This window comes from Haliotis rufescens, unplaced genomic scaffold (genome assembly GCF_023055435.1).
Source record: "Haliotis rufescens isolate VD_foot unplaced genomic scaffold, xgHalRufe1.0.p SCAF_78, whole genome shotgun sequence".
In the NCBI taxonomy this organism is placed as follows: domain Eukaryota; kingdom Metazoa; phylum Mollusca; class Gastropoda; order Lepetellida; family Haliotidae; genus Haliotis; species Haliotis rufescens.
The window spans coordinates 235,017-250,578 of record NW_025964370.1 but is presented as its reverse complement, the minus strand read 5'-3'; the positions used below and the strand labels follow the sequence as shown (position 1 = coordinate 250,578).

Genomic DNA, 15,562 nt, shown 5'->3' with positions numbered 1-15,562 from the left:
CGACCTGCTACGTTAACCGGGTCGGGCGCTGCCGGGAGCATGGTCCATTATTGATTACGTCATTACAAACATTCATTGTTGGACTACCCCCCACCCACTCCCACGACCCCTTGGTTGTTTGCTCCCTTTAATACAAAACACCACCATAACGTTCTGTTGATTGTCATGTTACACTTTTTGCCACAAATACTTATTTTGTGCAACTTATGAGTTTCGGGCGCTGTCTGCAGAGCAGGGCATGCTTCCCCTCTTTGCGATTCTCACTGATTTTCAGTGATCCATGTTAACCTTAACAGCAGTAGTTGTACTTCAGAAACCGGTTATGTTCTTGGTTTTATTAGTTGTAATTAGTGTAAGCTTTCTAGTTACGTTCACTTACAATGAATAAATTGATGTGAACTAACCCCATGGAAGACTACCAATACCCATCTGCGTGATACGCTGTTCTGCTGGTGGTGCCTCTACCGATTGCCTGCTGTCAATGTTAAACGTCTTGTCCTGAATGGTTAACGCCGTTCTCTGTGTCCTGCGCTAAATGTTGTGAGATCACTGTGTTCAAAACATGCTGGTCACTCAATTATACAGATGCAGGACACCTCACATCGGCCAGCTAGCACTGTATATATAGATCCAGGACACCTCACATCGGCCAGCTAGCACTGGTGAACACAGATCCAGGACTTTTCATATCGGTCAGCAAGCACTGTTCTAAACAGACCCAGGATAACTCACATCGCTCAGCAAGCACTGCTATATATAGATCCAGGACACTTCTATCAGTCAGCAAGCACTGGTATATATAGATCCTGGACACTTCTATCGCTCAGCCAGCACTGGTTTATATAGATCCATCACACTTCTATCGGTCTGCAAGCACTGGTATATATAGATCCAGGACACTCTAACGGTCAGCCAGCACTGGTATATACAGATGCAGGACACTTCTATAAGTCGACCGAGGACATTGTGTATCGATCAGCAAACACTGGTATATGTGAATCGCCCGAGGACATTGTGTATCGATCAGCAAGCACTGGTATATGTGAATCGCCCGAGGACATTGTGTATCGATCAGCAAGCACTGGTATATGTGAATCGCCCGAGGACATTGTGTATCGATCAGCAAACACTGGTATATGTGAATCGCCCGAGGACATTGTGTATCGATCAACAAAAACTGGTATATGTGAATCGCCCGAGGACATTGTGTATCGATCAACAAAAACTGGTATATATGAATCGCCCGAGGACATTGTGTATCGATCAACAAAAACTGGTATATATGAATCGCCCTAGGACATTGTGTATCGATCAGCAAACACTGGTATATATGAATCGCCCGATGACATTGTGTATCGATCAGCAAAAACTGGTATATGTGAATCGCCCGAGGACATTATGTATCGATCATCAAACACTGGTATATATGTGAATCGCCCGAGGACATTGTGTATCGATCAGCAAGCACTGGTATATATGAATCGCCCGAGGACATTGTGTATCGATCAGCAAACACTGGCATATATGTGAATCGCCCGCGGACATTGTATATCGATCAGCAAGCACTGGTGTTTACAGAATCAGGATAAGTCTTACGTGTCAACAATTACTGAATTCTCTATTACCAGGACACTTGTCAGCCGACACCGTGCTATCTAGAGCCAGGGTCACTCTATATCACCAGTTCCTGACAATCAACAGGCATTTAGACGAAAATGCTGCGGAACAATCTACTTTCATGACCCCACTTCTGAAGCATCTGAAACTGCTGTTTTCGCTGGTTGGTTTGGATGATTGATTGCGACCTTGGTACTGATTTATCCGCCATGTCAGACACACAACGCGCCTGCCGCCACGAGTAACAAGCATCGCAGCGTCACCGAACCAGAAAGTGGTATTGCAGCAACGGAAATAAGTTTGCTTGTTTTCAGGTTTTTGTTCTATTTAGTTCTAAAAACGCAAATGATAATTTGCCGTTGTGCTCCCAACCTGACGTTCTGAGAGCATACATAAAGCTGAGAGCATTTATTCACTGAGAGCACACACCTAGCAGAGAGCACCTGTTCTTTGAGGGGCTTACATATAGCTGAGAGCACACACCTAGCAGTAAGCACCTGTTCTTTGAGGGGGGTACGTATAGCTGAGAGCACACACCTAGCAGAGAGCACCTGTTCTTTGAGGGGCGTACATATAGCTGAGAGCACACACCTAGCAGAGAGCACCTGTTCTTTGAGGGGCGTACATATAGCTGGGAGCACACACCTAGCAGAGAGCACCTGTTCTTTGAGGGGCTTACATATAGCTGGGAGCACACACCTAGCAGAGAGCACCTGTTCTTTGAGGGGCGTACATATAGCTGGGAGCACACACCTAGCAGAGAGCACCTGTTCTTTGAGGGGGGTACATATAGCTGAGAGCACACACCTAGCAGTGAGCACCTGTTCTTTGAGGGGCGTACGTATAGCTGAGAGCACACACCTAGCAGTGAGCACCTGTTATTTGAGGGGCGTACATATAGCTGAGAGCATTTATTCACTGAGAGCACACACCTAACAGTGAGCACCTGTTCTTTGAGGGGGGTACGTATAGCTGGGAGCACGCACCTAGCAGAGAGCACTTGTTCTTTGAGGGGCGTACATATAGCTGAGAGCACACACCTAGCAGTGAGCACCTGTTCTTTGACGGGCGTACATATAGCTGGGAGCATTTATTCACTGAGAGCAAACACCTAGCAGAGAGCACCTGTTCTTTGATGGGCGTACATATAGCTGAGAGCACACACCTAGCAGAGAGCACCTGTTCTTTGAGGGGCGTACATATAGCTCGGAGCACACAACTAGCAGAGAGCACCTGTTCTTTGAGGGGCTTACATATAGCTCGGAGCACACACCTAGCAGAGAGCACCTGTTCTTTGAGGGGCGTACATATAGCTGGGAGCACACACCTAGCAGAGAGCACCTGTTCTTTGAGGGGCGTACATATAGCTGGGAGCACACACCTAGCAGAGAGCACCTGTTCTTTGAGGGGCGTACATATAGCTGAGAGCACACACCTAGCAGAGAGCACCTGTTCTTTGAGGGGCGTACATATAGCTGGGAGCACACACCTAGCAGAGAGCACCTGTTCTTTGAGGGGCGTACATATAGCTGGGAGCACACACCTAGCAGAGAGCACCTGTTCTTTGAGGGGCGTACATATAGCTGGGAGCACACACCTAGCAGAGAGCACCTGTTCTTTGAGGGGCGTACATATAGCTGAGAGCACACACCTAGCAGAGAGCACCTGTTCTTTGAGGGGCGTACATATAGCTGGGAGCACACACCTAGCAGAGAGCACCTGTTCTTTGAGGGGCGTACATATAGCTGGGAGCACCTATTCACTGACACGGGAGGTATTCCTGTAGCTTGAAGCTGCTGACAACTCTTGGTCTTGTGTACTGAGATCTCCCTCTACCATCACATCACAATCAATTCAAAACTAATAAGAAATATATTTATTCATCCGCTAGTGGACATAGTCAGTTATGTTATAATCAGCTATTTGCCAGTATTTGAAGAAATTGTGAAATATAGGTTAGTTAAAAACACAAGTGATAATGAATCCATGTAGACCCCACCGAGAGCCTGGCGAAGGGTCATGTACTGTATCAATCTCGTTCAAGCATCACTGACTATGTCGGTAAAGCACAAATCACTCTTACGTCCGATGTACATTGTAACCCGACCCGAATCAATCGCTAATATTGCAGAAATATCGATTTGTGTAACAGACTGTTGTGTGTCCCTCTGCGCGGTAACATGGGAGCTAATCAGAGTGTGCAAAAAGGTTTGGAAAAAAGACATCATATCACATGTCAACGTTGGTCGTTAACGTTGTCACCTTTCCCTTGAGCTGATAATAACGGATACAAAACACAATGCGATCAGACGTGGGCCACACACAGAGGGAGCACATGGACAGTGAGCAGCCATCACAGGGAGGGGGGGTGGGGTGGGTGGGGTGGGGGTGGGGTGGGGGGTGGGCTGGGGGGTGGGGAACACCGAACCATTACAGGAACCATTGTCTGACCACTGTGTGTTACAGAAACAATTGTCTGACCATCGTGTGTTACGGAAACCGTTGTCTGACCACTGTGTGTTACAGGAACCATTGTCTGACCACTGTGTGTTACAGAAACCATTGTCTGACCATCGTGTGTTACAGAAACCGTTGTCTTACCACTGTGTGTTACAGAAACCGTTGTCTAACCATCGTGTGTTACAGAAACCATTGTCTGACCATCGTGTGTTTCAGAAACCTTTGTCAGACCATCGCGTGTTACATAAACCGTTGTCTGACCATCGTGTGTTACAGAAACCATTATCTGACCATCGTGTGTTACAGAAACCATTGTCTAACCATCGTGTGTTACAGAAACCTTTGTCTGACCACTGTGTGTTACAGAAACCATTGTCTGACCACTGTGTGTTACAGAAACCATTGTCTGACTATCGTGTGTTACAGTAACCGGCGCCAGCCACCATTGTAGGACAGTCAACGTGGTGTACATTGACCGCGGCATGTTTTAACAATAATGTCACATTTATCAAGAATAGTGTAACATCCATCAAGAATGGTGTCACATCTTTCAACAAAAGTGTCACATGTTTCAACAATAGTGTCACATCTATCAACAATAATGTCACATCTATCAACAATAGTGGCACATCTTTCATCAATAGTGGCACATCTTTCAACAATTGTGGCACATCTTTCAACGTTATGCAATCTACAACAGTAGCGTGCCATGTTCAAAGAAGAAGAAACTGTTGATGCCATGGGAGGAGGGTCACATCTTCATTGTGGTTGACCTCAAATGTGAGTTGAATCTAAATAGAATGTAGTTGATGTAGTCACGTGATGGCCACTCGCCTTTTCCGGACCAGGCACCAGACTGAGACACAAAAGGCTTTCCAGAAACAAGGATAACATGTACATAATTGGACAGACCTGTGACATTTGTTAGTGACAGTTATAGAGATCACAAATTGTCATCAGTCCAGGAACCCTGTAGAATATACCAGAGAGACATGATTTCTCAATGCTATAACAACAATGTATTGCTGGAGAATTGTCATGCCCCGTCGTCGGATTAGGGCCATGTAAGTGTCACCTTACAGAGCGATGAGTTCCTCTGTAACCGTCTACTTGGCTGTACGCAGTGTACAACAGATTCATCTGTAACCGTCTACTTGACTTTAGACAAGACAGATTCATCTGCAACCGTCTATTTGACTTTAGACAAGACAGATTCATCTGCAACCGTCTATTTGACTTTAGACAAGACAGATTCATCTGCAACCGTTTACTTGGCTGTACGCAGTGGACAACAGATTCAGCTGCAACCGTCTATTTGGCTGTAGGCAGTGTACGACATATTCATCTGCAACCGTCTATTTGACTTTAGACAAGACAGATTCATCTGTAACAGTCTACTTGGCTGTACGAAGTGGACAACAGATTCAGCTGCAACCGTCTACTTTGGTGTAGGCAGTGTACGACAGATTCAGCTGCAACCGTCTACTTGGCAGTAGGCAGTGTACGACAGATTCATCTGCAACCGTCTACTTGGCTGTAGGCAGTGGACAACAGATTCATCTGTAACCGTCTACTTGGCTGTAGGCAGTGTACGACAGATTCAGCTGCAACCGTCTACTTGGCTGTACGCAGTGGACAACAGATTCATCTGCAACCGTCTACTTGGCTGTAGGCAGTGGACAACAGATTCAGCTGCAACCGTCTACTGGGCTGTACGTGTACGACAGATTCATCTGCAACCGTCTCATGGATTTATTTATTACAATGCTACTTAATCCAACAGATTACCACTCCACTCCCCGATCCTACACCCTCGTTGTCGGCAGGGTCTTTACCTCACAGCACAGCCCTTTAACTAGGTACCATTGACTCACGGTAACGTTGTGATCACCACGTACCGGGCATCAGTGGGCTATAAACAGCTACAGAACGACACTACTCCGGCAGGAGTTGAAGACTATTTAACCCACACACTGGCAGGCTAAACGTGTCTCGCAGCTGGGAAACAAGACTTGAAATGACTTCTGATTTATTCTGCTATTTTCGAATATCCGTTATGAGAGAGCTATCTGTGACGTTTATATTCTACTAAAAGAGGGTCGATTAATGTGTGTTGATATTGCCACGATATGATTACCGCCTGTTAGAACCAAACAAGGAGGAGAAAAAGGCTGATGTGGGATTTTTCTCAGACATTCTCAACCACGAGAAATCCTTGCTGTGAAGCTGCGGTTTAAAACCACGGACTAAACACTGTAATGGACATGTATTTATTTGAATTTGGATCCCGAAAATGATGCTGCTTTGATGTGATTAGTACATGTGTAGTGTTGGGACATGTTCGAATTTCATTCACAGAGATTCAACAGGTATTCAACAAAGATTCAAGTAGTGATTCAGTGGAACGTCAGCAGACAAATATTCAACAATGATTGAACAAAAATTAAATAATGATTACACAAAGATTAATCAATGATTCAACAGAAATTCAACAGAGATTGATCATTACGATGCTATTAACCGTCATGCCCTACCAGCAGGACGTTATGATATGGGACGTTATGATATGGTATATGACAGCGCGACATAAACACAGTATACACAGTGATCTCTCAGTACACAATACACACGCATCAGTGTTGTGTACAGTCCCTTGTCCTGTGTCGTTCTCTGCATGCATGCCGTCTACTATAGCTTCGATTCTAGTGCTGATATGTTTACAGATATTGTTGTCAAACCATGCTAGTGCTGATATGTTTACAGATATTGTTGTCAAGCCATTTTAATGTTTATATGTTTATATATATTACGCCTTTTTAATGTTAATATGTTTACATATATTGTTGTCAGGCCATTGAAGTGTTAATATGTTGACATATGTTGTTAAGCCGTTCTAATGTTAATATGTTTACAGATATTGTTGTCAAGCCATTATAGTGTTTAAAGTTTTACAGCTTTTGTTGTCAATCCATTTCAGTGTTAATATGTCAACATATTTTGTTGTCAAGCCATTCTATTGTTAATATGTTTGCAGATATTTTGTCAAGTCATTCTGGTACCCATTTTGAGTTTTGAGTTTTGAGGCCGTTCTGACTACAGCCCAATATACGAAATATAATTAGTTATTTCTAGATATGTTAGGGTAGCAGATTCGTCATCTATGTGATAAACATGCTCGCCAACACACAGACTCTTCGGGGACGAGTTCACTCAATCATCTGTCGGTCAGTCTTGTGTCCGTCAGTCGTTTGTCGGTGAGCCTTGTGTTGTCAGTCTTCTGTCGGTGAGCCTTGTGTTGTCAGTCTTCTGTCGGGGAGCTTTGTGTTGTCAGTCTTCTGTCGGTGAGCCTTGTGTTGTCAGTCTTCTGTCGGGGAGCCTTGTGTTGTCAGTCTTGTGTCGGTCAATCTTGTGTTGGTGAGCCTTGTGTTGTCAATCTTGTGTCAGTCAACCAAGTACTTGTTGCGAGGGTGGGAGTACGATACAAACAGGACAGCCTCTCCTTGCTCGAGGCAGGTCAGGAAGCCAAGATAGTAGGGGTCTGTTTATCTATACAAAGACACTAATGAAGGATGGAATAGAAGTTTAAAGAGATCTAGTTGTGGGAGTTCATGACGTTGACACATTGGCTGTGAGTCCCTGGTGTTTCGGTCGATGTTAAAACAAGAGAAGTAAACCATCCCAGAGTGCCTCCCTGCCTGGGCACTGACGGCGAAGAATGAGACGGTATAAAGGCGGTATCAAGGCGGTCACGGTTCTCAGTGCTCATTTCGTACAGTACCATGGTGGCTACAGACATTACGCTAGGTTTGTTTGTTTGTTTGTAGTTTAACGCTGCACTCAGCAATTTCCAGCTATATGACGGCGGTCTGTAAATAATCGAGTCTGGACCAGACAATCCAGTGATGTTGGCGCTGGGTGCGTTCGCCTCAATGACTGGGTTCTATTCCCTAGATAACACCCGTTTGTCAAGGTCAAGGTTATCGATTAATGGCGTCCTTCATTCTGAAGTCAGTATCACCCTGATCATCTCCGTACAACCATATTCATGATGTCACTGTCACGTCATTGAAGTCGTACAACATCTTGATCAATGTCACTGTCACGTCGCTATCGATGCATACATGTCACGATTGGTCTGCATCTACGAGAGTGTCAACTAGTGAGCTTGACCCTGGTACGAAGGAAAACAAGATGTGCCCCAAATGCTGTTCAGTGAGAAACTTGATGATTTATCCCCTTTATTTGGCTGTTTACACCCCCCCCCCCTTCCCTCATGGACGTGCAGAGCACTTATCTAACAGAACATAGAGACATAAGGAGGATTGATTGCGTGTAACTCGGAGAGACGTCGACAGGTTGCCGCCACCTGCTGCTGCAACAAACATAGACCAGCTTTATCAACTGAAACAACATTTAAAACGTTGTCAGTCCACCCATCGCTCGCGCCGTTGATCGTTTATTTAATAATCCAGTGCTAATTAGTCTTAATATAAGGTTTTTACTTGTGCGTGGCCGCTATAGCCGGATAAGCGGGTAAACCCGGGTAGACGGCTAAACCCGTACCTGCAGAAAGGATCGGATAAACAGGCAGATTGGGTAGGCTGAGCGAGTGTCCGACTAGAGTAGAGTAGAGGTGGCTAGCATATAACACTGTAAGACGGGTACACGGCTAGATCAGAATATCAACTGGTTGAGATAAACCTGGTATTCAGATGAAACACGGAAAACCTGCCTCAACACAGATTGTTGCAAACTGCCTCAACACGGACTGCTTCAACCTGCCTCAACACGAACTGTATGTAACCTGCCTCAACACGGACTGTATGTAACCTGCCTCAACACGGACTGTATGTAACCTGCCTCAACACGGACTGTATGTAACCCGCCTCAACACGGACTGTATGTAACCTCCATCAACACGGACTGCTTCAACCTGCCTCAACATGGACTGTATGTAACCTGCATCAACACGGACTGCTTCAACCTGCCTCAACACGGGCTGTATGTAACCTGCCTCAACACGGACCGTATTCAACCCGCCTCAACACGGACTGTAGGTAACCTGCCTCAACACGGACTGTATGTAACCTGCCTCAACACGGACTGTATGTAACCTGCCTCAACACGGACTGTATGTAACCTGCCTCAACACGGACTGTATGTAACCTGCCTCAACACGGACTGTAGGTAACCTGCCTCAACACGGACTGTATGTAACCTGCCTCAACACGGACTGTATGTAACCTGCCTCAACACTGACTGTATGTAACCTGCCTCAACACTGACTGTATGTAACCTGCCTCAACACGGACTGTATGTAACCTGCCTCAACACGGACTGTATGTAACCTGCCTCAACACGGACTGTATGTAACCTGCCTCAACACGGACCGTATGTACCCTGCCTCAACACGGACTGTATGTAACCCGCATCAACACGGACTGTATGTAACCCGCATCAACACGGACTGTATGTAACCCGCATCAACACGGACTGTATGTAACCTGCCTCAACACGGACTGTATGTAACCTGCCTCAACACGGACTGTATGTAACCCGCATCAACACGGACTGTATGTAACCTGCCTCAACACGGACTGTATGCAACCTGCCTCAACACGGACTGTATGTAACCTGCCTTAACACGGACTGTATGTAACCTGCCTCAACACGGACTGTATGTAACCTGCCTCAACACGGACTGTATGTAACCTGCCTCAACACGGACTGTATGTAACCTGCCTCAACACGGACTGTATGTAACCTGCATCAACACGGACTGTATGTAACCTGCCTCAACACGGACTGTATGTAACCTGCCTCAACACGGACTGTATGTAACCTGCCTCAACACGGACTGTATGTAACCTGCCTCAACACGGACTGTATGTAACCTGCCTCAACACGGACTGTAGGTAACCTCCATCAACACGGACTGTATGTAACCTGCCTCAACACGGACTGTATGTAACCTGCCTCAACACGGACTGTATGTAACCTGCATCAACACGGACTGTATGTAACCTGCCTCAACACGGACTGTATGTAACCTGCCTCAACACTGACTGTATGTAACCTGCCTCAACACTGACTGTATGTAACCTGCCTCAACACGGACTGTATGTAACCTGCCTCAACACTGACTGTATGTAACCTGCCTCAACACGGACTGTATGTAACCTGCCTCAACACGGACCGTATGTACCCTGCCTCAACACGGACTGTATGTAACCCGCATCAACACGGACTGTATGTAACCCGCATCAACACGGACTGTATGTAACCCGCATCAACACGGACTGTATGTAACCTGCCTCAACACGGACTGTATGTAACCTGCCTCAACACGGACTGTATGTAACCTGCATCAACACGGACCGTATGTACCCTGCCTCAACACGGACTGTATGTAACCTGCCTCAACACGGACTGTATGTAACCTGCATCAACACGGACTGTATGTAACCTGCCTCAACACGGACTGTATGTAACCTGCCTCAACACTGACTGTATGTAACCTGCCTCAACACTGACTGTATGTAACCTGCCTCAACACGGACTGTATGTAACCTGCCTCAACACGGACTGTATGTAACCTGCCTCAACACGGACTGTATGTAACCTGCCTCAACACGGACCGTATGTACCCTGCCTCAACACGGACTGTATGTAACCCGCATCAACACGGACTGTATGTAACCCGCATCAACACGGACTGTATGTAACCCGCATCAACACGGACTGTATGTAACCTGCCTCAACACGGACTGTATGTAACCTGCCTCAACACGGACTGTATGTAACCCGCATCAACACGGACTGTATGTAACCTGCCTCAACACGGACTGTATGTAACCTGCCTCAACACGGACTGTATGCAACCTGCCTCAACACGGACTGTATGTAACCTGCCTTAACACGGACTGTATGTAACCTGCCTCAACACGGACTGTATGTAACCCGCATCAACACGGACTGTAGGTAACCTCCATCAACACGGACTGCTTCAACCTGCCTCAACACTGACTGTATGTAACCTGCCTTAACACGGACTGTATGTAACCTGCAATAACACGGACTGTATGTAACCCGCATCAACACGGACTGTATGTAACCTGAATCAAAACGGACTGTATGTTACCCGCATCAACACGGACTGTATGTTACCCGCATCAACACGGACTGTATGTAACCCGCATCAACACGGACTGTATGTAACCTGCCTCAACACGGACTGTATGTTAAATGCCTCAACACGGACTGTATGTAACCTGCATCAACACGGACTGTATGTAACCCGCATCAACACGGACTGTATGTAACCTGCATCAACACGGACTGTATGTAACCTGCCTCAACACGGACTGTATGTAACCTGCCTCAACACGGACTGTATGTAACCTGCATCAACACGGACTGTATGTAACCTGCCTCAACACGGACTGTATGTAACCTGCCTCAACACGGACTGTATGTAACCTGCATCAACACGGACTGTATGTAACCTGCCTTAACACGGACAATATGTAACCTGCATAAACACGGACTCTAGGTAACCTGCATTAACACGGACTGTTTGTAAACGACATCAACACGGACTGTATATGAAGACGACACCAACAGGTCAGAGTGGTCCGGCTCATGAGCTGAGAAGTCAGATCCATATAACAAACATATGAAGCAACTGTATATATGACTGTGTATACGACACGCCCCTCGTCGTCTCTAAATAGATATGTAAATCTAAACATTTATGCAGCTGATATCCGTCTTGGTGGTCTAATTGAACAATCCAAGACAGCTGTGAGGGAGAGTGTGAAACTGTTTTCCAGCAATGGGACATATTCCTATGTTACAATCATTGAATCTGAGCGTGTTGACATCCGGCAGCAGCAATTTGTGGATGTTTCTCTTCACGATGCCAGATTAAGGCGCGTTAAGTTGAAACCCCATACCAACATCACAGTGTATGTTTGTGATTGCGCTAATACTGACAGGTTAATATGGCGTTTGCTTTAGCGTAAACATGACGGATCTCACGTCGCAGTTCGTAAACATTCTTGTGGGGTTTTTGGGTTGTAAGGGTTATAGGGTTGTAAGGGTTATAGGGTTGTAAGGGTTATGGGGTTGTAAGGGTTATAAGGTCGTGAGGGTTATAGGGTTGTAAGGGTTATAGGGTTGTAAGGGTTATGTGGTTGTGAGGGCTATAGGGTTGTGAGGGTTATAGGGTTGTAAGGGTTATATGTTGTAAGGGTTATATGGTTGTAAGGGTTATGGGGTTGTAAGGGTTATAAGGTTGTGAAGGTTATAGGGTTGTAAGGGTTATGGGGTTGTAAGGGTTATAGGGTTGTGAGGGTTATAGGGTTGTAAGGGTTATAGGGTTGTAAGGGTTATGGGGTTGTAAGGGTTATAGGGTTGTAAGGGTTATAGGGTTGTAAGGGTTATGTGGTTGTGAGGGTTATAAGGTTGTGATGGTTATAGTGTTGTAAGGGTTATGGGGTTGTAAGGGTTATAAGGTTGTGAGGGTTATAGGGTTGTAAGGGTTATATGGTTGTCAGGGTTATAGTGTTGTAAGGATTATGGGGTTGTAAGGGTTATAGGGTTGTAAGGGTTATGGGGTTGTAAGGGTTATGGGGTTGTAAGGGCTATAGGGTTGTAAGGGTTATAGGGTTGTAAGGGTTATAGGGTTGTAAGGGTTATGGGGTTGTAAGGGTTATGGGGTTGTAAGGGCTATAGGGTTGTAAGGGTTATAGGGTTGTAAGGGTTATAAGGTTGTGAGGGTTATAGGGTTGTAAGGGTTATGTGGTTGTAAGGGTTATAGGGTTGTAAGGGTTATGTGGTTGTAAGGGTTATAGGGTTGTAAGGGTTATGTGGTTGTCAGGGTTATGGGGTTGTAAGGGTTATAGGGTTGTAAGGGTTATAGGGTTGTAAGGGTTATAGGGTTGTAAGGGTTATATGGTTGTCAGGGTTATGTGGTTGTAAGGGTTATAGGGTTGTGAGGGTTATAGGGTTGTAAGGGTTATATGGTTGTCAGGGTTATGTGGTTGTAAGGGTTATAGGGTTGTAAGGGTTATAGGGTTGTAAGGGTTATAGGGTTGTAAGGGTTATGGGGTTGTAAGGGTTATAAGGTTGTGAGGGTTATAGTGTTGTAAGGGTTATGGGGTTGTAAGGGTTATAAGGTTGTGAGGGTAATAGGGTTGTAAGGGTTATATGGTTGTCAGGGTTATAGTGTTGTAAGGGTTATGGGGTTGTAAGGGTTATAGGGTTGTAAGGGTTATGGGGTTGTAAGGGTTATGGGGTTGTAAGGGCTATAGGGTTGTAAGGGTTATAGTGTTGTAAGGGTTATAGGGTTGTAAGGGTTATAAGGTTGTGAGGGTTATAGGGTTGTAAGGGTTATAGGGTTGTAAGGGTTATGGGGTTGTAAGGGTTATAGGGTTGCATGATTGATAGTCCTGCACCATGACTGTGGAATATATTTATTTTAAGAAAAGAAAACAACCTAGATATGGATACAAAAGCAAGTCTAGCTCGCTCTATTCCACAGCATCGGGAAAAATTATTTGTTTAATCTTAGAGTCTTAGAGTATTATGTAATATAAGATTTCATAGACTAAACGTTAGCCTATATGATTTGGTGTTACAAAACGAAACAAAAAAGACATTAAAGCTTCTTACCTTGCCCCTCAAATCCTGTGAATTCTGACGTCATGAACTGCCTGCAAAGAGTAGATTTCCCAACCCCTGTTCCACCAAGGGTGATCACTTTATAATATCCCCCAGCGTTACCGACTTGTGGGTCCTGCCCCCTGCCCCCACTGTGAGTGCGGTTCCTGTTCCCATCCCCCACGGCCCCCGTGGACATCAGGCTGTGGGTACTCTTCTTCTTGAAGGAGTCCCCTCGGTTGATCACCCCCTTAGAAGTTGTCTTAAAGGATCGAACGCGGGTCAACTTGGTCCCCTTCCCCGGGCTCTGGTCACCTGCCCCCTGGTCCGGCACCTCCAGTAGGTTGGGCTTGACCAGGGGCATACTGTTCCTCCTGACCATAGCGGGCTGGACCTCCAGTTCCTTGCTGGACGGTTTTTGTCTGTTTCTAAAGGAGCAGGATCTTGAATGTGGAGCGGATCCTGCTCCTAGAAGGGTGTCTCTGTGCCCCGTCGGGGATGTGGAGTCCTTGGAGTGAAGACTGGCGGAACTGGTGCCACTGGACGCCATGCTGGCCCGTCGAGTCTTGGGAGGATGATACTCCTCATCCGTGGCGTCCTGTGTCATGTCGGACGTGGAATAGTCCCTCTCTTCAATGTTTATCTCGGGGACAACCCTATCCAGCGTTGCGATCAGCTGGTGCCCCCTCACTATGAATGTATAGCACGAAGGCCTTGTTCACACAAATAAAGTAACTCCTGAACACCGTTAAGAAATCTTGGTGGAAGGACGCGTGGGAAAGTTGGGTTTCGTATATTCTGATATTTTCTTATATGATCTACTTTAATCTAGATTTCACGAGAAGGATTATACTTTCTCAAAGAATACATATACACAGGTATCTGTACACAACTTTTACTTCAACATGTGGCGGATAACCACAACACTGCAGCGAGCTCGCTCTCAACAGGTACTCTCCCGATAGATCCGCCGCAGTTCATGCGCTACCTCACAACTCCACACAGGGCCAGTAGAATCCGCTACGAACACATCAATATCAGTCACAGCCTATAACAGGAATCGCAGAACGTCTGTTCAGTTCCACTGAGGCTGTTCTATATATACCCCGGCAGCGGTCACGTGGCCGAGTTAGTCATGGTGCTGAGATAAAGCAACGGTGATTTGCAGGCTACCTGCAGGTAGAGCGATCTAACGCCTCCCGTCACTCCTGGCAACAACAGTGATTGTGCCACGGGCACTTGCCAGCTGGGTATCCGGGTCACAGACACACAAATCAGTGTTATCAATGCTTTGTTTTCTCGCACCCGGATACAAGAGGTGATGTTTCCTTGCAACAAATGCTGAGTTTATATGTTTCATCACGCCATGTGAGTGAGTGAGTGAGTGAGTGAGTGAGTGAGTCAGTAAGTGAGTGAGTGCGTGAGTGAGTGAGTGAGTGAGTGAGTGAGTGAGTGAGTGAGTGAGTGAGTGAGTGAGTGAGTGAGTGAGTGGGTATGCTGGCGGGTGGGTGTCTGAGCGGTGGGTGGGTGGGTTGTTGTGTGAGTGAGTGAGTGAGTGAATGAGTGGTACATTCTAGACTAACATCTAGTCTCTGAAATCAATATATCGTACAGAAGAAAAAACAGTTGTTCAATTATCTTAATAAAAATATAACAAAAGGGAGCCCAGAGACTCCCTTCCTACTGACACTGCAGTAATCTAGACTTGACACTCTCCCACGTCACATAGCGTCGATGTACGAGTAACGAAACGTTTTTCTGAATGGCATGAAAAAGAGCGATGTATTACCATTACTATTACTACGAATTGGAGAGTAATCCA

General features: G+C 45.9%; 1 protein-coding gene across 1 annotated transcript in view; it reads right to left on the bottom strand.

Annotated features, from left to right (window-relative positions):
- The window catches only part of LOC124121589 (GTP-binding protein RAD-like), a 50,583-nt gene extending 35,751 nt beyond the window's left edge, over positions 1–14,832 (bottom strand). Inside the window, exon 1 of the mRNA XM_048388732.1 lies at positions 13,753–14,832. Coding sequence (XP_048244689.1) covers positions 13,753–14,347 — 595 coding nt within the window. The 5' untranslated portion in view covers positions 14,348–14,832. The remainder of the gene's footprint in view (positions 1–13,752) is intronic.
- Between the last annotated feature and the right edge of the window lie 730 nt (positions 14,833–15,562).